Source organism: Mastacembelus armatus, chromosome 4 (assembly GCF_900324485.2).
Source record: "Mastacembelus armatus chromosome 4, fMasArm1.2, whole genome shotgun sequence".
In the NCBI taxonomy this organism is placed as follows: Eukaryota; Metazoa; Chordata; class Actinopteri; order Synbranchiformes; family Mastacembelidae; genus Mastacembelus; species Mastacembelus armatus.
In genome coordinates, this window is record NC_046636.1 from 25,114,142 (window position 1) to 25,136,319 (window position 22,178).

At 42.7% G+C, this 22,178-nt stretch overlaps 1 protein-coding gene across 1 annotated transcript in view; it reads left to right on the forward strand.

Moving 5' to 3' along the window:
• The window catches only part of cpamd8 (C3 and PZP like alpha-2-macroglobulin domain containing 8), a 34,941-nt gene that overhangs the window by 6,442 nt on the left and 6,321 nt on the right, over window positions 1-22,178 (forward strand). The window contains exons 11-37 of the mRNA XM_026305475.2: window positions 83-310; window positions 419-589; window positions 710-838; window positions 957-1,155; window positions 1,344-1,519; window positions 2,491-2,640; window positions 2,974-3,135; window positions 3,237-3,379; window positions 4,029-4,091; window positions 5,044-5,275; window positions 6,571-6,724; window positions 7,978-8,108; window positions 8,215-8,266; window positions 8,357-8,655; window positions 9,398-9,466; window positions 9,551-9,707; window positions 9,916-10,092; window positions 10,670-10,751; window positions 14,432-14,588; window positions 14,916-14,990; window positions 16,294-16,459; window positions 17,096-17,182; window positions 17,304-17,440; window positions 17,523-17,678; window positions 18,413-18,475; window positions 20,288-20,553; window positions 20,646-20,733. Of these exons, the coding sequence (XP_026161260.1) occupies window positions 83-310; window positions 419-589; window positions 710-838; window positions 957-1,155; window positions 1,344-1,519; window positions 2,491-2,640; window positions 2,974-3,135; window positions 3,237-3,379; window positions 4,029-4,091; window positions 5,044-5,275; window positions 6,571-6,724; window positions 7,978-8,108; window positions 8,215-8,266; window positions 8,357-8,655; window positions 9,398-9,466; window positions 9,551-9,707; window positions 9,916-10,092; window positions 10,670-10,751; window positions 14,432-14,588; window positions 14,916-14,990; window positions 16,294-16,459; window positions 17,096-17,182; window positions 17,304-17,440; window positions 17,523-17,678; window positions 18,413-18,475; window positions 20,288-20,553; window positions 20,646-20,733 (3,969 nt within the window). The remainder of the gene's footprint in view (window positions 1-82; window positions 311-418; window positions 590-709; window positions 839-956; window positions 1,156-1,343; window positions 1,520-2,490; window positions 2,641-2,973; window positions 3,136-3,236; window positions 3,380-4,028; window positions 4,092-5,043; window positions 5,276-6,570; window positions 6,725-7,977; window positions 8,109-8,214; window positions 8,267-8,356; window positions 8,656-9,397; window positions 9,467-9,550; window positions 9,708-9,915; window positions 10,093-10,669; window positions 10,752-14,431; window positions 14,589-14,915; window positions 14,991-16,293; window positions 16,460-17,095; window positions 17,183-17,303; window positions 17,441-17,522; window positions 17,679-18,412; window positions 18,476-20,287; window positions 20,554-20,645; window positions 20,734-22,178) is intronic.

A 22,178-nucleotide genomic window follows, 5' to 3' on the forward strand; every position in this document is an offset into this window, starting at 1 on the left:
TTTATTTCCAGGTCACCAGTTATCATGTTGCTGTTCTTACATATTCACAACACCAGATCACTCCTCTGACTGCTGTTCTCAGATTAAAGGTTCTGCAAACTTCAGCCTGTGTGTGAAGGAGATGATGCCCTTGGATGTAGCCGATCACTTCAGGGGCACTGTGAACATTTGGGCGTCAGTGACAAGCGTAGATGGAAGCAGGCAAACCACATTTGACGATTCAACTCCTGTCCACAAACAGCTCATTGACATCAAGTATTCCAAAGACACTCGAAAACAGTTCAAGCCCGGACTGCCTTACAAAGGGAAGGTGAGTCAACAAGCTTCATTATTCATCAGCAGATAAACTGAGTGATGTTTGATTTTCTGCTTTTTTTGTCTTTTCTCCACTGAGTCTTGTTAACGCTTCTCTCTTTAGATTGAGGTGACCTACCCTGATGGGAGTCCAGCTGATGGGGTGAGGGTGCGTGTTAAGGCAGAGCTGACCCCTAAGGACAACGTCTACGCCAGTGAACTGATCTCCAAGGATGGCCAGGCCACCTTTGAGATCCCCTCCATCCCCACTGCTGCACAGTATGTCTGGCTAGAGGTCAGTGGTTACAGTGACACAGGTTTCTAGTGTGTCTCTAGTCTAAACCAGGTGAAGGCAGAATGGAATTTTTAGCAAATATTACGAAGGTTTAAAACCTGTTGTTCTCGCTTTGCATAGACCAAGGTGATATCTATTAATGGAAAGGCAGTAGGAGATCAGTACCTACCCAGCTATCTGTCCATCAGTAGCTGGTACTCTCCCAGCAGGTGTCACATCCAGATCCAGAGTCCCAGTGCCCCACTCAAGGTTAGTGCCATCCTCTGAATGTGGAGTGTCAGTCCCCGTTTTGTTTGAAATATATGTTTTAACACATATCATCCTTAAAAAAACATAACAGCATGTGTGCATCTCTCTGTGCCTATAGGTTGGCCAAGAGGCAGAAGTGGCTCTCAAATCTACCTGCCCCTGTAACTTCACCTTACACTATGAGGTGGTATCCAGGGGGAACATCTTGCTGTCAGGCCAGCAGCCAGCCAACCTGACAGCATCACACCGAGAAAAAAGGGCCACAGTCACCTTTGATAAAAACATTCACCCCACCCACCTGCCTCCTTCTGCCTCCAGTAAATACATTAATCCATTTCCTGGATTTGAATAGGCTAAAGATGCACAGGACACCTTAGATAAACCTGTTGTTTTTAGGACTGATGTGTTTTTGCTCTATTCATGCTCGATAGCAGAATGTTTAATGTTTGTCGTATGAAGATTGTGCCAATCCAATTACCTTATTACCCTCATATCACTCTGACAGGTGTTGCAGGCCCCTCCTCCCAAGCAGAGATGGACAGCTGTGTGTCTTATCTGCGTTTTCCTGTTAGTCACAGCATGGCACCCCTCAGTCGTCTGCTGGTCTACTATGTGAAGGAAAATGGCGAGGGTGTTACAGACAGCCTGCAAATCCCTGTCCAGCCTGACTTTGAGAACCAGGTTGGGAAAGGAAAAGTTTTCTGTATTATTCTGATATGTTAATGCATTGAGATAATATACTGTAAAAACGTATTATTTTTGTTATTATAAGAGTAACTGCGTTGTGTACCGTTTATTTAAAACACATGGAACATGATGCACTCTGTATACGTTTTGGTAAATAATATTAGAGTAATCCCTGTAATACAGCACCAGCTCTGTCCTCAGTGTAACGCCTGTAAACAAACAGCTGTGTTGGCCTGGGAGTGATCCCCAGTTCCTGCCTGCATTAGGTGGAGTTAACTCCCTGAAGTATTTACAGCTCCCTGGTATGCCATTACAACACTGTGTGTGTAGGAGGAGGGGTTGAGGGCATGATGAGACGGAGGCCATGTGGACTGTGGGCAGATGAGTGGGGTCGTGACAGGAGAGGGTGACAGGTTGCAGAGTGGTGACAGGAGGGCGGCAGAGCTGATTAACAGGGTTAATTTGTGACTGTGGTGAAAAATAGTTTTGATATGGGAAAATTTATGGCCATCCCTCCCTCACCAAGGGTTTAGTTTGATACTTTTCCCACTAGAGTCTAATACTCAGAGCTATTAATGATTTTGTTCCAAATGATGCACACATTGCAGATGATCTTCTAGGCAACATCGCCAACTAGTGATCAAATGATTTTGTCAATTAGCTAAAAATTTGACCAGAAATTACAAAATGTGTGACACATATGACCTTTCTCTTTTTAAATAGATCTTTTGTGCCATTTTTGGACTGTTGGTCAGAGAAAATTGTATTTGACATTTTTGCATGTTGTGGACAATAAGTAATTATTGATTCAATAATAATAATAATACAAATACCTGTTAGTAGCAGCCCTACTGCCAAAGATTGGATCATGATATAAAATATTGCAGTTTAAATATATGCTGGCCTTTAGCATTGTAATTGCTGTATGACAATCAGCTTGGTATCTACTATTTGTTGGACTGCAGGTTTCTGTTGCACTTTCAACTAATGAGTCCATGCCAGGGGATCCTATCACCCTACATGTCCGGGGAGAGAGGGGCTCCTGTGTTTGTGTGGCTACTGTGGATAAGAGCCTTTACCTGATAAAGCCTGACTTCCAACTCAGTCCTGACAAGGTCAGTTTCATAGTTTATATTTCAGTGTGATAGTAAATACCATTAATAAATACATATAATGAATTGCATGACTTAGAATATAGAGCAGTTAATCTATTGACTTAACTTTTGCTGATGAATACTTTTTTATTTTATTTTATCCTTTACACTGATGTACAATATATAATCCAAGCTGGATTTGTGTACATCACAGTGTGTGTGTGTGTGTGTGTGTGTGTGTGTGTGTGTGTGTGTGTGTGTGTGTGTGTGTGTGTGTGTGTGTGTGTGTGTGTGTGTGTGTGTGTGTGTGTGTGTGTGTGTGTATTTATGACATTAATACGTTTCCTTTTGCAGGTGTTTAAACAGCTGGCAGATTTTGATGTTTCCGATGCGTTCGGCATTCCCAAAGATGACGGACACTTCTGGTGGCCTGGGCTGTCATCAAAGAGACGTCGGAGGTCGTCTGTGTTCCCATGGCACTGGGACATCACCAAGGACGCCCGCTTCGCTTTCACAGTAAAAGCGCACCCATAAAGACCATAGTCATGATACAGGGATAAAAAAATAATAATCTTAATGTGTGTGTATGTTTTTATTTCTCTGTATATTTCACACAGGAAACTGGGCTGGTTGTGATGACAGATATGGTGAGTTTAAACCACCGCCAGAGTGGAGGCATGTACACGGACGAGGCCATTCCTGCCTTTCAACCACACACTTCCACCTTAGTGGCTGCCATGCACTCCCGCCCCACAGCCAGGTAAAGGACCTGTCTGTAGAGATGTATCTTGGCATCACTTAGTCACTCTAATGTGCAGGAAAAACTAAATATTTTGTTGTTTTTATTACCTGCATAAATGCTGCAAAAAGTAAAAAGCTGTCATGCTCATATTTGTTTTAGTCTGCAGGTTGTCAGCAAGTTGAGTACAGTCAACAAAGAGTACATGTGCTTTAATGGAGCGGAAGCTGTGTGGGATCTTAAGTATATTTTAGTTGCTGGTGCTCACATATTGGCTGGTTAGTCAAGTTACTGATGAAAATGTACTGAAAGAAAAAGAATTCAAAATCAAACCCATGAGAAAGCAGAAATCACTTCATGATTCCCAGAATTATGAAGTAGTAATACATATCTCTGCATCTGCAGTGCATGGGTTGAATAAAGCCTCTGACATGAGTAATAGAAAAGCAGATAGAAAGATGACAAAAGAAATTAGTTCATTCTGTTCATGTTTTCTGTTCATTCCTCAATGCCATGAATACTTCTCATTCTAATGGTGAACATTAAACAGATGACGTGACTGAGCAAACGTCAATGTGGGATTCACAATAATACATTTTCCAATTATGGTGTTGTTTTATTATGAGCAGCTGAAGCCTGTTATTGATGTCAGCTTGTGTTTTGGTTGCAGAGCAGAGAAGCGGAGACGTACATTTTTCCCAGAGACTTGGGTGTGGCACTGTCTTAATGTCAGGTATTTAAATCTTTGTTATATAAACTTTTCAAGTTGGGTGTGTGTTACATGCTTGTGACTACATATATCAGATGCATCACAGGAGAAGAGGGGAAGGAAAAAACATGAACAAGAATAAAAGGCACAGATTCAAAAGGGCAAAAAGAGATGAAAAAGTGGAGCAGGAAAAGAAATAGTGAAAGAGATGTGAGAAGAAGATTGAAAATAAGAAGATGATGAAGGGATAGCATGAAGATGCTAAATGGAGATAAGTGAGGAGTTCTAAAATGAAAAGGTGGAAGTTTAATCTGAAAGTGAGGAGATGGATGTTCCATCATGTAGCAGCATCCAGCATCCCCCACTTCCCCCGGGGGTGTGAATGTACCTTATTTAAACTGTGTGATCTTGGAACAGACCATCACTTTCTCAACAACTCCTTCCATTCATTTTCTGCCAATACAAATGAACTGCCCATAGATTTCCATATGCCTGATTCCTTTGGATGGGACTTCAACTCTGCCTAATTTCCTGTAAAGTCCAAAAGGTCTGATTTCCCTTCAAAAGTCTATTAAAGTGGATTTTGGGCAACTCTGATCAAAAGGAAGGGTGTGCGTGGAGTTTTTTAAGTTTATTATGCCCTGTGACTGTTTGCCAAGACCAACATGAGACGAGTGCTGCCAATAGTGATCTCAGCCCATTTCATTCAAAGAAACAGATTGGGTAAACACCTGACTGTCCCTCACACCTATCCATTTTAGTGTTTGCTGTAGTTACTCTGCTGCAGGTGTTGGTGTTGACACAGGTGGTACCGATATAAAATTATTCTACGGTGTTTCGTCAAGGCGGTCCTTGTAGTCTGTGCCTTTTTATTGCTTGTGCTAAATAAAACCATAAAAGGATGCTAAAGCGTTTTTACTTTACTGTCCAATTAAGTCTGCCACTCAGGTTGTATGTCGACTTGTGTCACTGACAGCTCTGAAACTGGGGAGGCCGAGCTGCGACTGGACGTGCCAGATTCAATCACTGCATGGGTGACAGAAGCTGTTGGCCTGTCTGAAGAAAAGGGGCTAGGTTTAGCAAAGAGAGCGGAGCTTCGTACCTTCAAGTCATTCTTTGTTGACTTTACGTTGCCCTACAGCCTAATAAGAGGGGAGCAGACCAAAGTTCCCCTGACTGTCTACAACTACCTGCCAAACTGTTCTGAGGTAAGATGATGGATGAGAGGACTAATAGACTGGAAGCAAACAAGTTGCTTTTCCACAGCAAATGTGCCATAAGACTCATCAGCAGTTGTCTTCAAAAACTGAGTTGACATGTTCCTAAGGATGTCAAGGGTAGAATTAGCACACAAAGATGCTGCTCAACGCTCATGTCATTACTTCATTCACCTGGTCAGAGTTTTTGGAGAACACTAAAGTAGTTGTTCCTGTTACTTGAATCTACCTAATATGTGGAAGTGCAATTTTAATGACCCCTACGCTGCCAACGGTTGATTCAGTGCTCAGCTAAAGTCTGTTTAACATGATGAATTTATTTCCCCTGAAAATAAACTCTGAATTTTAGGACAATTGAAACAATTCAATCTCTAGGCCCTTAATGTGGATAAGTAAAGGTCTTTCAGAGGGACCAAAGGGAGAATCATCTGTAAACGCTGTAGAGGAGGGAGCCGAGAGACCGAGTCAAGAAACATAAGTCACAGAGTTTTAGGTTTACTTCTGTGTTTGAAGTGAGGCTTGAAGACAATAGGCAAGATTCAGCATTCTCCACATGTTGGAAACCGGCCTTGTGTACGATGTTTTTTATAGGTTAGAGGCTAAAAAATCAAAATCACTGGGATCATCCTTTAAGTTTTTTTTGCATTTAGCAGAGATGAACATAGGGATGGACAAGACAGGGATTATTCTGGGATAATAGTAGGTAGGTAGGCCCAGGGGAACAAGAGGGATTGGAATCTGTGCCCAATGGAAGCACGTGTTTGTAATGCAAAGATATGCTCTGAACCTTCAGCTCCGTCGTGGCCTTAAACAGGTCCATCCTGCACTCCACACACATGACATCATGATTTGCAGAAGAGACTGTTAAATGGCCTGTGCGTGCTCTGCCCTGCTGTCATGTTAGTTGAATATACAAACCAGAATTGCCCTTGCTTTTATGTCAACCCCAGCAACATGTGATTTCTATATTTTGTGCTCAGTTATTTACAACTTATGACGTGTGGATAAAGACCAGTTGAAAGGTCCCTCAGCATTACAGAGCCCTCTGTGAAAATTGGACCATCAGTGGAACTTAATCCTTCAGGGAGCCTGAGAAGAATGAGTCAGTCAGCATGGAAAATTCACAATGTGATTTTAAAAATTCTCCCTCGCTTTCAGAGCTTTGAGGAGAACACGCTATATATGAGGGAGGGCTGTGCCTGGCAGAAATGATCTCACTGAAGCCTGTCAGAGGAGATCAGTTGCCTCTGACTTGTCTCTTCCTCTCCTTTCCTCTTTTCTCATAGGTTCATGTTAAAGTCTCAGTTCCGAAAGGCATCAAGTTTGTTGGCCACCCTGGAAAGCACCATCTTACTAGGAAGAAGTGTGTGGCTCCAGGAGAGGCTACTCCTACATCCATTGTGTTATCTTTCACCGAGCTGGGCCCCGCTAACATCACAGGTACACGTGGAGTATCTATATCAACTCTTACTTTTGTTTATTACTGTTACTGTAATTATCTCTCAGGGTGGCAGAGAAATGTTTTTCTTCCTAAGTTATGAATTTAATTATGAATTAATAATAATTAACATTTTTGTTATTATGACACTGCCTACTTTAGTGCCATGCAGTTTGCCTTTTTGTATTATTGTAAAACATTTGGAACAGAACACCTCTGTATCAATACAACACCAGGAGGCAGATTATAGTGAAAAGTCTTTTCTGACAGTGAGTATCTGTGTTTCTCGTGGGGCGAAGTGAGCGAGTCCTGAAGCTCGTGTAAACAATATAGATTAGGTTGTTCTGCATAACGAAAACAGCATCATTTGAGTCCTAAATGCCACGGCACTAAAGAACAATAGCAGCCTTTCAGCAGGACATCAGTCTCCCCAGTGTGATGGCTTGCAAAAAGGCAAGTCTTTGACTTACGAGAGCTCTGCTGATCAAGAAGCCGATTTGTGTGTGATCCCGTCACCCACCCAGAGTTACAAACGGTCCCCTCCAGAGCACATGTGAGAACAAAGCAGGACAGCAGTGGGGGAGCAACCAGCGATGTGGTGTGACACTCAGTGGCATGTTGATGAGTTTGCAGGTCACTGGCGGTCAATGGGCCCCCCATGGCCCCCCATGGCCCCACTCCTAGTCCTCTGGCCCCTTGTATTTCCTTCTCAGTACACACACACAAAGAGATGCCATTGGCACAGGGCCACATTTCCAGTGGGCTCCACAGCAAGAGAACTGCGAGTCCAATTACCGACATGTTTGGCCTGTGTGATATATGTTTTGACCACAAATGCCTGAAGACAATAGTGATAAATCGTCACACAGCAGTTTTTGTGATTTGTGATGCCTCAAACAGGTTTATGTTTCCCTCAAATCCCTTATTAATTTGTTGCCATGGTTATGGCAATGAAGCCCACCCATTAAGGTGTAGACCACTACATTTGGCCCTACCACTCGAACTATAGACATATTAGCATTGAGACAGATCCCATACAATAGTGCCCAGTAGTCATCAAAGTTATATTGTTTGCAATATTTCAGTACGACCTATGCAATTTAACATGTCAGGGCAGCCAAGCAACATGGGAAGATGAATTTCAGGGTGACAGATGGTTTAGGGTGACACTCTAGAGACACTTAAAGTGGGTGATATCTTGCTATGGTAGAACTGAAAGAAGAAAGGCTCATTCTGTTCTGTGCCGCCCCAATAGCTCGTGCCATTGCCTACAGTGAACCAAGCTGCTGTTCAGATGGACTGCAGACAGGAAAAACAGGCAATGATGTGGACGAAAGGAGGACTCCAATTGGCCTGGACTATGTCCGCAGGACTGTCCTGGTGGAGGTAAGAGAGTGTCACCTGGTTAGGGAAGACTTGTACTTATTCAACATTACATTGTTGTTTTGTTGAAATAATATGTAAGATGCTTTTTTTTATTTCCTTAATGTAGCCAGAAGGCCTGCCCAGAGAATACACCTACAGTGTCTTCTTTTGTCCCAATGGTCAGTGTAGATATATACACCTCTATTGTATAGTGGTGCAATCTTGATACTGTACATTTCCCTAAGTGTGTTTTGTATTTCCATTGTCAGAGAGGATCCATATTTCCACCCCCAACAAATATGAGTATCAGTATGTGAAAAAGCCAGCCAAGATGAACCAGTTCCAGGTGGCAGTGAAGACCCACAACGATGCCCATTTTGCTCTCTCTGCCAGCCCTCATGACAGCGCAGAGATGCTAGAGATTGTACTTGGAGGTAGACAAAACACACGCTCCTGGATCTCCTTGGGCAAAATGGGCGAGCCCGTCGTCAGTGCCGCCACACCGGGTATTCTCTCCTGGGATGAGTTCCGCAGCTTCTGGATCAGTTGGAAGGGAGGCATGGTGCAGGTAAGGAGCTGCAGGAACTGTGGAAGAAAATATTCTATTATGAGTAAAGAACAATAAATATAAAGTGGCGAGTGAAAAAGACTCAGCGGGCTATGGTGTCTGTGTGTTAGGAGGACTGGCGCCACTTTTGCTGATGTGCCTTCCTGTAAGGTCAGGCTTAACGGGCTCATGTCACTGAGGACTCTCTGTGATCCATGGCCTGGTGCTCGCATGGCACTCTCTGGCTGGCACACCGCTCTCAGGCTCCAGACCCAGCATTAGCCTCGCACCATTCACCAAAGGCAGCAATTAAAAGCCCGCAGCAGAGCAATGCATGTTACAGTCCAAAAGGATTCATTTATTTTCCTGGGGAAGATGACATTTTGGAGTGTGTAGGTTGTGGCACTCCGCCGTGCCTGCTCCCTGGTTTAACGTGATTACAAAATGAAACCAGAGATTGACTGTGCACTATGTGGATATTTTTGTATGTTTGTGTTTGTGTGTGGAAAGTGTCAGTCACACTGGCATCAGTAACTGTTGGCAAAAGGGACATTATTAGTGCTCAGTCAGTAAGAGAATCCAAAAACAGCACAGACTACCTTTTCTTTCTGTGCTCTGATCCTTAAAGGGAGCAGTTGTTGTATGACCAAAGAATACAAACAATGCAATCAATATATTTTACTCATGCTAATGATAATAATAATTGTAATAGTGTGTATTGTTTGTAAGTGTTGTCCTTTATTGTCTGCATTCCTCTCTCCAGGTGGGCCATGGTTTGCATGCATCCAATGAATCAGTGATCCTCCATTGGACAGGCCAATTCCCTGGACAGGTTTGACTAATGTGTGGCATTTATATATCAGCTGCACTCATTTATCCCTAGAGATAACTTTAAAATCAATTGTTTTCCATGCAGGTGCGTCACATTGGCTTCTCAACAGGCTGGGGCTCAGTTGGAGAATTTAAAATCTGGAGGAAGGAAGACTCTGATGAGAACCACAGTGAGGCCTTTACCCTGGGGGTCCCTCACAACATGGTGCCTGGGTCTGAGAGGGCCACTGCGTTTATGATTGGTAAACGTCTGTGTGTGCATGCATATACGAGGCATATTATTGTGTGTAAGACACATTTGCTGCTGCTTATTTTTTCCTGTCATATTATTATCTACATCCAGAAAGCTTTGTATCGCACAGAGCAGTCAAGTCGTCATTGGAGTGGAGCTAAAATACAATCAATATTTTACAGTTTGAATAGCTAATCTGGGTATTCAAACTTTTTCAGGGGATGTTATGGGACCAACTCTAAACAACCTGGATAAGCTGTTGAGGCTTCCCTTTGGGTGTGGTGAACAAAACATGATCCATTTTGCCCCCAACGTCTTTGTTCTCAAGTACCTGCAGAAGACCAGGCAGCTCAGCCCTGAGATTGAGAGCGAAGCAACTGACTACCTCCTGCAAGGTGAAGAAAATGCAGCCCAACCACATTCCTGTTTTTATAACACACTGTACCCTTAGACCAAACCTTTAATGCAACCCAGGAGGGTTAAAGATGACCACCCCCCCCCCCAAAGCTTAGCAATATGGTTTCCAGTTACTTCCTTTACGATTTTAATTTTTAAAATCTGCCTTTTAATAACATGTTCTCCTGTTGTACTTTGTTGATTTGTTGTTGTATTTATTGTCAGCTGAGTATCAGGCATTATTATTATAACATTTGACGCTGAGGTAAGGGTTGCCTTTGGTATCACACGTTCCAGCTGTGCTTCTCTGCGGGCCACTGGTGAGACAATGGATGGCATGTTTATCCAAAGATGCACTGCATTCCCGAATCCCTGCTGACCTACCTCCAGTTATCTAGCAGCTGTTTAAGCACAGGAGACAAGAGTGTCAGTTAAACTCTTAGAGTGTGTCATGAATATCAAGTCAAATCCCCTCTAGGGTTAGAGAAAGGTCCTTGGTCAAATGGGATTCAAACCCAGAACTTTCTTGCTGAAAGTGCCCTCCCATCATCTCTTCCATTCTTTATTCCTATCCAGGCTACCAGAGACAACTGACTTATAAAAGGCAAGATGGATCCTACAGTGCCTTTGGAGAAAGGGATTCCTCTGGCAGTATGTGGTAAGTAATTTTAGGTGTAGCCTTAGAGGTTTACACAAGTCATACCAGCCAAACTACCCTTAGCTGTAGCTGCATTCTTCATCTTTAACTGGAGCATAGGTTACCGTCCAGAGCAAAGGCGTTTCTGTCAGCAACTCAGTATGCTGCGCTCAAATCTATTCCTTCTGGTGTGTTTAAATCACTGCTGAGTTTTCCTTCTCAGTGTTTATTTCATGTTTACACTCCCTGGGGGTGGGCAGGCAGACAGAACCATCTCATAATATTTATAAAACTGAAATCAATGCTCTCAGTGGGGAAGTCTACTGCTTGCATTTTGAGACCCACGCACGATGTGTATACATCTGGTAGATTTATGAGTTGAGCTGGGTATTACGATATTTAATAGAGCTAGCACTGTGAAACAGCAGGTTACATAAACAACAGAGAACCATAAACAATCTACATAATTGGATCCCTGAGGTAGGCAAAGCTGTCAAGATTTATTTGCAGTTAATCACGGTTCATATCCGTGGCACTTAGTGGACCCATGCTGCTTTGGCCCCGTAGATGAGCTCCTAATGCCACTATTGGACACACTGTTATAAGTTGTCTGGAGCCACTTCACTAAATGGCTCTCTACCTTTTTTTTTTTTTTTTTTTTTGACATGGGCTAAAAATGGAAGTGGAGCATGCTGCTTAATGACTCACTACCTGGGTGTAATTGGTAACATTAAACTACCATGGAAACCTTGAACTCTTCCCCGGATGACTGTGAGAGGATATGAGGATGTAACATGCAGCGGTCTGCAGTTTTCTTTGGCTCCTGGGGCAACAAGTGTGGGTTGTGGGCACAACACAGATGTTGAACCTTCAGTAAACCTGCATCTGACACTTTATGAATCCATCAACAACATGTTTGCATCCAAAACAAGCCCAGCTTTTTGTTTTAGTGCCAGAGTTCATGAGTAGAGCAGTGCATTTACTGCCTGCTTAAAAGCACCAGTAATGCTGTGTTAATGTATTCCAGCTTGTAAAAATGTAGAGTGGAAATTGACAGGATTTAATGAAAAGATTGAACCTAACGACGAGAGCTGGCAGTAATGGTTTGGTGTGTAGTGATGGGCATCTATGATGCCAGGGCTGTTAGTGGTGCACGCAGAGGGTTGAGAGTTCACTGATTTAATGTGATTCAGAAGCAGCGACGCACTGACAAGAAACGACAGGATGAGTTTGATTTATCCCTTTATTTCCATATTAAGCTGAATGAAATTTTACAAAAGCAGTAATAGAGATTTAAAGGAACAGTTTGGTTGTGTGTGGGTTTGTGCATATATATATATATATATATATATATATATATATATATAAAGAGTTTAATAGCACTGACTGGATTTTTTCCTACGTTGAAACATAATTTTAATTGTAACCCTACCATTACTAAAAACTATAGATTCACTCTGTGAATTTTATATCTTCTCCCATTATTCTCACCAAGTCAAATGGAGTTTTTCCAAACACACAACATCCCGTCACCCTTACTCAGTGTGTTCCTCAGATCTGCTGCCCTGTGCCCCCATTAAAGCCTCCATACTGTATTTTAAAACACCAGCGTATGGTGACAGCACATAAACCTTCACAGTAGCACAAGAAAGTCTCTCATAAACCTATCTTCCAACCAGACAAGCCCTCAAGTTTCCATATGTTATTCCATATTAGGTAACATAGACTCCTGAACTCACAGCTGAACTAAAAACATGCTTTTAATGAACTTGTCAAGTGTTTTCTTGCTCATTAAATAATTATCTTTTTGAGTGGGGCAGCACCTTTTTTTCATTTTCTCTGAAAGTCTCAGTCGATGGCTCTGCATGTTGAGGCTGGCATGGCATTTGTGTCTATCCAAAGACTGATCTGACAGTGTTAGCAGGGATGGGGGGTGAATACCAGAGATTGAAAGAACTGATATCTGTTGCTATAATAACCTAATATCTTTTTCCAGTTCTGTGCCAAACTGGCAAGTCAACATTTCTTTCTTTCTTTCATTATAGTCAATAGATTTACTAAATTTCAAGTCATGCAGGCTTGTCATAAAAGCTCATCCACTATCAGCCTGAAACACTCATCCTTAGAACTGAAAATCTAGACACATCCACCAAATGGTAATAGAACAATGCTCAGCCACTGGCAGATATTTACTCACATTTATTAGTGTCTTGATTTCATTTCCCTAATCCATGATGTCACCCCTAACTCCAACCTTTTGTTGGTAATGTGTTGTTGTAATCCAGTTTACTCAAAGCTTAAGTAATGCACCTCAGGGTGCTTTCTACAACAACACTCCAGTAATATCTCAGTAGTTGAAGGCAAAAAACAGGAGTCAAGGTCGCTGTCTTTAAGTCAAACTCATAACATTCTCCTTTACGCTCATCAACTTAGGCTTTATCATGAAGCACTCCCTTGTATTCTATTGTCTATACAAATTCCTTTAGATCTACACTCTGAACTACAGAGCTGGATAAGAGGAGCTTGGAGAAAGGATCTGGAATTGAGGAGTTGAAAAAACAGGAGAAAGAAAAAGTGGAGGGGGTGGGACTAGGGGGAAGATGACCCCAGTCGAGGGCCAAGTGGTGGAAGTAAGCCTATCTAGTGCTTCCTTCCACAAACTAAATCATCTTTACACTTTCCAGTACCCCAGGGCTCCATATTTAAAGCCTGTGACACAATACTACCTAATAATATAAAAATTCCATCAGGCTTGAGGCTTCGATCCTGGTTTTGTGTCCGGGGAAGAATAACATTCAGGTTTCTCCCAGAGAAGATTTAATGTTTTGCTTTATGAAAGCAAGTTTCTTTTTCCTACTCATCTCCCCTGGTGCATTTTCTTGGACTGTGCTCTCTGTCTCATATGAGCGGCGCTGAGAATCCACAGCACAACCATTTTGTTTATTTCTTCATTTCTATTTTGTGCTTCTTTCTTTTTAAGGTAAGCAGCTTGCCTCATCCTGTGAGTCAGTTGTGTTCTGGCCTAAAGACTGCAGCTTTTGGCCACTACTGTGAGGTCCTGTCCTTTATGGATGAGTGGTTATTAGCTCAGCTGTGCCCCCAAGGACAGATTTTGGCCATTCTCTTTGGTTCCCCTCGTCCCTCTTCACCATGGTGCACTAAAACCACAGCTCATAAATTTTCACCTACCTTTTCAGGCGGGCCAGATTCCCAACGTTCACTGGGATCCTGGTCCCCAGGATCCATGTATGTATAAATACTTTGGGGGAATCTTCAGCTCACTTACAGAAACATACTTGATTGGCCTGTGTGAGATTTCACATTCAGAAAAACACAGCTGCCGCTCCTGTAGCAGTGATCAAACCCTGCCGCACCCATCTGCTCCCCTCCTCACTTCCTTTCTTTTTTCCATTTCATCAGATCCATCTATACATACCAGTGCTCTTTGACAAAAACATCTCTCCATCTACACTCTAGTTTATCAGCCCCCTTCACCATCTGCTGACAGACTGAAAGAATGTGACCTTCTCACTCTGTTGCAAAAGTGATTGCCTCTAAATTTTTAAGTATTTTTAAGATTTGCCAACACACGTTTTTTAAAAGACCTTTGATATTTCACTCTCTTACCTACTTCCTTTTTCCCTCCCTCTCACCCATCCTTATATGGCTCACCGTTCCACCACTATCTCTCCTTCCCCTAGGTTGACAGCATTTGTGCTGAAGTCCTTTGCTCAGTCTCGGGGTTTCATCTACATTGATCCAGAGGAGCTTTGTGCAGCCAAGGCCTGGCTGATCAAACATCAGCAGGGTGACGGCTCCTTCCCCGCCATGGGACGCATCCTCAATAAAGACCTGCAGGTAGGCCTGTGTCCTGATGGATGTGGGCTGAGTGTGACGTTAAAGTGTCTCAGGTTTCTGCATTAACAAAGTACAATCAAATGTAAACTCCACAGTTTGTTTAATTTGTCAAATATATTACATGCTAGGCAACGTACATAGAGAATAACAAATGTGTTTTATTACCTGATACAATGATAGTGTGGATTAGAGCGAGACGTTTAAGAGTAGAAATCCTAAAACTCAGACAGCTCAAGAGGAAATACATGGCACAACATTTAACAGTACTTACAGGTTGTGGATAGAGTCTCTATGACGTAAAATTAGATGTGCTTCTTGTTTTCACAGGGAGGAATCCATGGAAAGATCTCACTTACAGCTTATGTAGTAGCAGCTCTCTTGGAGACAGGGATAACCACAGAGGTAAACAGTCAAAGAAAATCGTATATACTTCCAGTGTGGTGTCTCACGTCACAGTCACTCCTCACGGTGAGTGTTTAATTCAGTGGTACTTAAACAAACCTGCGGAAAACTGCACTGCACTGGATGTAGTGCTGTAAAACATTATTATGAATTAGGCTGGTTAAGCCATGTGTCCATCCTATCAGCCTGGGTCATGTGTGGACAAATCGCTGCATTCCTGATAGTTGTGAAGATGGACATGCTGGCAGTCAGCAACCTCATATTTGTTATGCCCCAGTGCTGCTAATCGTTTTAAGATTTAGGCTGAAATCACATCAGTTCTGTGAAACATGCCTCAGCTGCATTCCTTACATTTTCACCAAATGTGCAGATTGATTCCTGAAAGACACTGTCAAAGGAAAAGTTCAAAGAATTTTACTCAGATGGTCCAAGCTTGTACGGGGAATTTCTTTGGCATAAATGCCTCTAAATTTAAAGTTGTTATTTTTCTCCTTCCTGTTATTTGCCCACTTGGCCTACTCTTTATTTATCATTTCCACTCCCAGGCTTCTCTCCGTCCATCTGTCCCTCTGTCTTTCTTCTGTTATCTCTTCTTCTTCCGAGCATAAGTACTTTTACAACTTAGAAAAACTGAAAAGGTATGCTTCACATCAAAGCAGAACCTCATGCTCTTTTCAGTTTCACTTAATTAAAAGACGACTGCTGCAATTACAGTGATTGATTCTGCAGGCTTATCATCTCATGGATGAGAGGGAAGGTCATATCTGCAGAAGATGAAAGTCAACTCTTAACTTTTTAATGTCCAGTGTTTATTCAGTGACTGCATGTGAGAGGACGAGATGGTTGTTTGGACATGGCAGCCTCTAAACAGTTGAAAGAGATGCTGGTGATGATGATATACATTGTTTATGTGTGTACGGGTGGGTGTCTAAACAAGATATGCCAAAGGTCATGTGATGTAACAGACATATCTGAAGAGCCCTGTGGGTAATTAGGTTTGGTGCAGCAGAGAAAATATAACATAAAATATACACCGTAAAATACAATGCAAAGCATTTTTTGTCAAATATAACTTTGAAAACAAATAGTGAAAAAGATTTAGATTATCTATCAGTCTATCTGTCTATTCATATCCACCTACCTATCTATCTATCTATAGGATGAAGAGCTTGGGAGAGAAAATATTTTTTCTACGAGCCAAAACAAAAAATCCAGTTTTGCAAAGTCCATCACACATAAGCTGCTGAACATTACCAGCACCGTGTATTTATCGTGTTTTGTTTATCATGCTGTCCTGATCCAGGAGGAGAAGGTGGCAGTAGCCAAAGCCAAGGATTTCCTGGAGAGCAACACCTACTCTGCTGATGATCCGTACACCTTGGCCCTGTCTGCATACGCCTTGGCTCTGCTGCGCAGCCCTTATGCCCCGCTGGCCTTGCGTCGCCTCAACCACATGGCCATCACACAAGGTACTGCCAGACTCATCACTGACCCTGAGAAACATAATTAACAAGTTAACTGAGGCTCATTCATTCAGTGCTAAGTACTGGACATGGAAATGTATGAACAGGTCACAAGCAAGGACCAGATGTTGAATGAAAGTGTTCAATGGGACAAAAAGCAGATGATCTACATGTTGCACCATGTAGAAATCTAAGGCTGGTTTCTCTAAACAGATCTTTGCAGCACCACAATACCACCACAGATTAACACTTAGTCTTCTGCCCTGAGGCAGACGAGCAGACAGACACAGGACGCAGGACAGAAACGGTCGTACAGGAGCAGCTGTAGTCCTCAACACTATTTCAGTCTACTCCTCCCTTTCCCCTTCTTATCTTACTTTTAGTTTCCTTTGGCTATTTCCTCCTCTTCCTCTTGACTTAAATTTTCTGCATGTTTTGGCAGAGTTGACTGAAGTGAGGAGAACACAAAACTCTTCCCATTTGATCACAATGATTGTATTCGCCAAATGCAATGATGGCAAAGGGCTTGGTTGCATAGCTGCTGAAAGACTGAGACAGTTAGGATATTGATACAATGAGTCATTTGACACAGGATACCCTCCTGCAACATTTTTGTCCACATCTCACTGTTTGTCTTTGCAGATGGACTCACCCACTGGAGTCTAACTGGCAGCACTATGACAGATGAGGACACTTTCATGGGCTTCAGTGACGGCCTCTCTCAGTCAGGTACAACTTACTGTACATTCATAATAATAAAAAGGCCTCCCTATTTTAATACCCTGAAATAAAATGCTGAGTCCAAAGAGGAATGTTTGTTTGTTCATAGTCAGTTCTTGTGTGTTCCCAGTGGTGTCAGCAGAGGTTGAGATGACAGGCTACGGGCTTCTGACCTACACCCTCCTGGGGGATGTGGCTTCGGCCCTGCCTGTGGTCAAATGGCTCTCGCAGCAGAGGAATGCCTTAGGTGGTTTCTCCTCCACACAGGTAGCTCTGTTTGTCTGACTTCTCTTGTTTGGATCAAACACTGATAACAGCATTACTGTAAAGTTCCTTGCCCTTGTGCCAGGACACATGTGTGGCCCTGCAGGCTCTGTCAGAGTACGCCATCCTGTCCTACGTGGGAGGGGTCAACCTCACTATCTCACTGGCCTCCACAAACCTTGACTTCCAGGAGACTTTTGAACTTAACAGGGAAAACAAGAAACTCCTTCAGAGAGCCAAGGTAACGTCACATTCATAGAAGCAGAGAACAGCATAAAGTATTGGTTGTGTTTTCCATGCAGATGTGTCACACTTGACTGTTTGTCCAGGCTGACAGCACTTTATCAACATTAATTATCATTTTCACGAACGATTGCCTGCACTTCAAACAGGACATTTCACTCTGTAATGCAATTTAGAACCTTTTGCTGTTGATTACAGTGATTGATGAGCAGCTCTGTACAAGAGCACTCTCGCATTAAACATTAATCTCTCTGTTTCCATTTCTGGAAGTTTAGTAGCCAGGACCCGTTCACGCTGCCAAACCAAACCAGGCTTAATTGGACTGGGTTTCCCAAAAGTACCTTGTTGGTCTGTTGATTTAATAGCTGTGTTTTATTAGCCTGTTTGCCCACGCATTACAAACTTGACAGTGTGGGCATAGGGTGACCTTGGCCAGGGCGCTGTGGTGTCAGGTCAATGCTGCAGTGTGTGTTAAAGTGCTCTATGAACTAGAGAGGTTCAGGTGAGAGTGCAGTATGTTATCTCTCTGCTGGACATGTCCCTCCACTGTGATTAGTGGTGTCAGCTTAAATGGGGGCAATTAAGTTCTGCTGGTTAGTAGCCAGGGAACCACTAGTGGCAGTGCAGCAGCCTACACCATTCATTCACTTGATAAATGACTCATTCACCTCTCCCTGCCCCCTCTGACTGTCTTTGTTTCTTCTCTTTTCGTCTGTCTTTCTCATTTTTCAGATCCCCAGTATCCCCACAGGCCTTTTTGTGAGCGCTAAAGGAGAAGGCTGCTGTCTCATGCAGGTATCGTAGTGTTTCACACACATGCTCACACAGACAGACACATTCGCAGTTTTGAGCATTGCCCAAACAGGAACCTTAAAGCTATACTTACTTCATCGCCTCACAGGAAGAATCTACCCGCAGGGGGAAGTCAGTTGCCGGTGCCTCATTGTACCCAAATGCCTCTGTGTAAATTGGAGTAATCTGGTAGAGTTTAGCCAGTTGCTGTGGAATGTGTTCCTCATTCCTGTTGATCCCTGCTCTCCCCTGGACAGTTTGTTGTTTACTTAGACCCTGTCACCCTTTCAGTAATAGCAGTAGTCATTTTTCCTATTCGCTGGATGTTTATTCTATTCTCTGTTCTTATCATCCATGTTTAAGTGTTTGCTTTAAAACCAAACAAGGCATGAATGAAACAGCATTCATGATTGAAGTTGTTTACAATCTCATTTTCGCAAACCCATGACTTGGTTTGACTGAAGTAGAGCCAGTTTCAGCAGCAGATGTTGTGGTCAGCTGTGCAGTGCCCTGAACCATCTTCCAACTCTTTCTCCTCAGCAGGTTTCTTGCAGAGAAATACACAGATTCTTTCTTCACACCTCTCTCTCTCTCTACATTCCCTCCATCCACACCTCGTTGTGCACCAACACAGCTCTCTGACAGCCCCTCAGGCCAGCAGCACCTGGGCTTTAATAAAATACAAGAGCGGTGCAATCAAAGAGACCTGTCTGTTTATGTGTTTTGTAGACATACTGTATGTGATGAATATATGTCCTGCGCCTCTGGATTTTTATTTAGTAGCTTTGCAGTGGTCTCAAATTATATTCAGAATGTGTACAGTTCTGGGAATAATGATCTTCTGTAAAATTAAAAAGAGCATCAAAGCAGTGAGTTGTCCTCAGGCTGAAATACGAGTCAACTGAATGTGTCCAGTGAATATGATTTGTGGTTAATGCTTTAAAGTGCTGCCTAAGTCTTCCTGGCCTTCTAGTCTTTTCATAGCTGGAGGTCCTAAATATTTGAACCTTTATATTGCCAGTCTTTGATGTCTTTCATACAGCTGTCAAAAAGTTATTTAATTAATTTTATTTCTTCATAATAAATATTTTTTTTTTACAAATCGCTGCCTCAGACACATCCCAAATATTTGGCAAACTACTGAAGACCTCCTTTGATAGCAGACATTATGAGAAACTATCAGCTAGTCTGAATGTCTCTGTATTAGGACCACACAAGGTCTCTGCTGGTTATTGGTCATATTACCACAGGAAAAACTAAAGCTGCAAACAGCATAAGGCAAATTAGTGGAAGCTGAAATAATAATCGAGACCTAACGCCTTAATAACAAAGGAAGTATTGAGGCTGGACACAAAGTACAGCAGAATACAGGTTGATGTGAATGTCATTAGTTTTTCAGGTATTTACACCAAAGAACATTGTTAAATCTGGCCTAATGATAGCGTTAGATAAAAAGTTAAGGATTTACCAAAGTTAGTAAATTACTCTCTAGTTTATCCAGTAGTTGAGACATTTCACTTAAAACCACAAATTGAAACCTCATGGTGGTTCTAGAGGAAAAGTGAAGGGATCACCAAAGTTAGTATGATTCAACAAGGAGCCTATGGGGAAAGAAATCTGTCTGGTAGATTTTAAGATGTCACAGGATAAGTTAAAATGTATCTGGACACACTAGATGATGAGATCGTAGATAACTGTACTGTCTTTTGTTTTATTTCCCCGTCTGATCCCATCACGTGGTTCTGTTTGAGGATTTCAAGTCTTAATTTCCTGGATAACATTCTGAAATGGTCTCAATGCTCTCTGTGTCTGTAGATTGACGTGTCTTACAACGTACCTGATCCAGTATCCAAGCCAGCCTTCCAACTCAAAGTGGACCTGAAAGAGCCTTTTCAGGAGCGACACCTGCAGCCCCCCTCCTCCCCCTCCTCATCTTCCCGCCATCCTTCCTCACGCTCCCGGAGCCGTGCTGACAACCGCTCTGAGATCAACCGAAAGCGGCGGACACCCATCGATGATGATGACCCTGCAGCCCACCAGGACAAAATGGACTTCCACATCTCCCTAGAAGTTTGTGCCAGGTAGAATACACACTCTAGGGACACATACAGACACATACAGTTCTTCTGCTAACAACGTCACATCTTCACCACAACCCCAACTCTCTGTGTAGGTGGCTTCATTCAGGCTCGTCCAACATGGCCGTCATTGAAGTTCCCATGATTTCCGGTTTCCAAGCAGATGTTGAAAGTTTGGAAAGGGTAGGTAATTGCTTTAAACCATGAAGAAACACTTTGTCAAAGATTTAGAGATTGTACACTACATCACCATGAACACATAGATCCACAGATACCCATTGTTTTTTATTGTTGCTCACTGAGGCTCAGAACAGACAGTTGGGGGATGAAGTCAGAGAAATAAAAGACAGGTGGAAAATAACCTCCATATGTCCCCACATATGGAGGTTATTTGACAAAAGTGGTATGTAGAATTCATCTGACTCTGACTCCTTCTGTTTCCTTTGGAGACTTGATAGACTCATGTCTAGATGCACACACCAACACTGGATACCTGCTGATACAAACACACATGCTTGTTATTCCTGCAGTACCATGGAAGGTTATTTTATGTTTTTCGGCACCAAGGAACAAAGTGTTTACCTTCCCAGAACAGCTTCTGTTTTTTTGTTTTGTATATAAGCAGTGTGAAGGCATTTTAAATTTGCACATTTGTATCTTCATGATAATAAGACTGAGTTAAGGCTGGAGTTGCATTGTCAGGAACAGAGGCCATACAAGACTCTCTAGACCCATAGGAGCAAACACACACTGGTTCCCACAACTGTAAAGTTTACAAGGGACAGAGAAATGAGACCGATGTACTGTAATACTCAGAGGACTGAATTAAAACAATAACTTTGGTGGGATATACGGGTGATATTAGAAATAGCTAGACAGTTAAGGTAAATTTAAAGTCTGGAGGTCAGGTTTCCATTTGCCCCACAAGAAGTTTGTCCCTCATTACTAGACTGCTATAGGCCCTCAGTCTGCAGACTTCCACCTCTAAAAGAGCCACCTCTCTTGCTCCCTGGGGAGATGTTAAACATGCACACACATACACTGCTGCGAGTGTGTCATTTAAAGCTCACCTGAATTGTAGTGGCTAACAAGCTCAGTTTACGCCCCCACTGGCCTCCTTGGGAGTTTTACTGCTCCCTGCCTGACTGCCACTTACATTCCTCTACTTTATGGTGGCAAGCTTGGCTTCCATGGTCATGTCTAGTTGCTTTCATGAATGCTGTAATCATGAGTGATTAGTCCAACGAGTGACTGCTAGCTACCACAGCCATGGCGTCTTTTCACCCATATATAAAACCCAGAACACACTGTGGGTTTAATGTTGGAGCTCTGGGAGTTCAGTGGCAATTCTTAGGTGTTAGATAGGCAAACAATGATTTTTATAAACATAGACCAGTTGTGTAGTGTATATGTTTGAGAGAGAGAGAGAGAGAGAGAGAGAGTGTGTGTGTGTGTGTGTGCGTGTGTGCGTGTGTGCGTGCGTGTGTGTGTGTGTGTGTGTGTGTGTTGCAGTGGCGCCAGCTCTGGCTGAGCACCTCATAAACCCCTGCTGTCCAAAGTCTCCCACCTTTGACAGAATGAAATATCTCCATGTCTGGAGGAATTAACTCTGCTGGCTCTCTATGCAC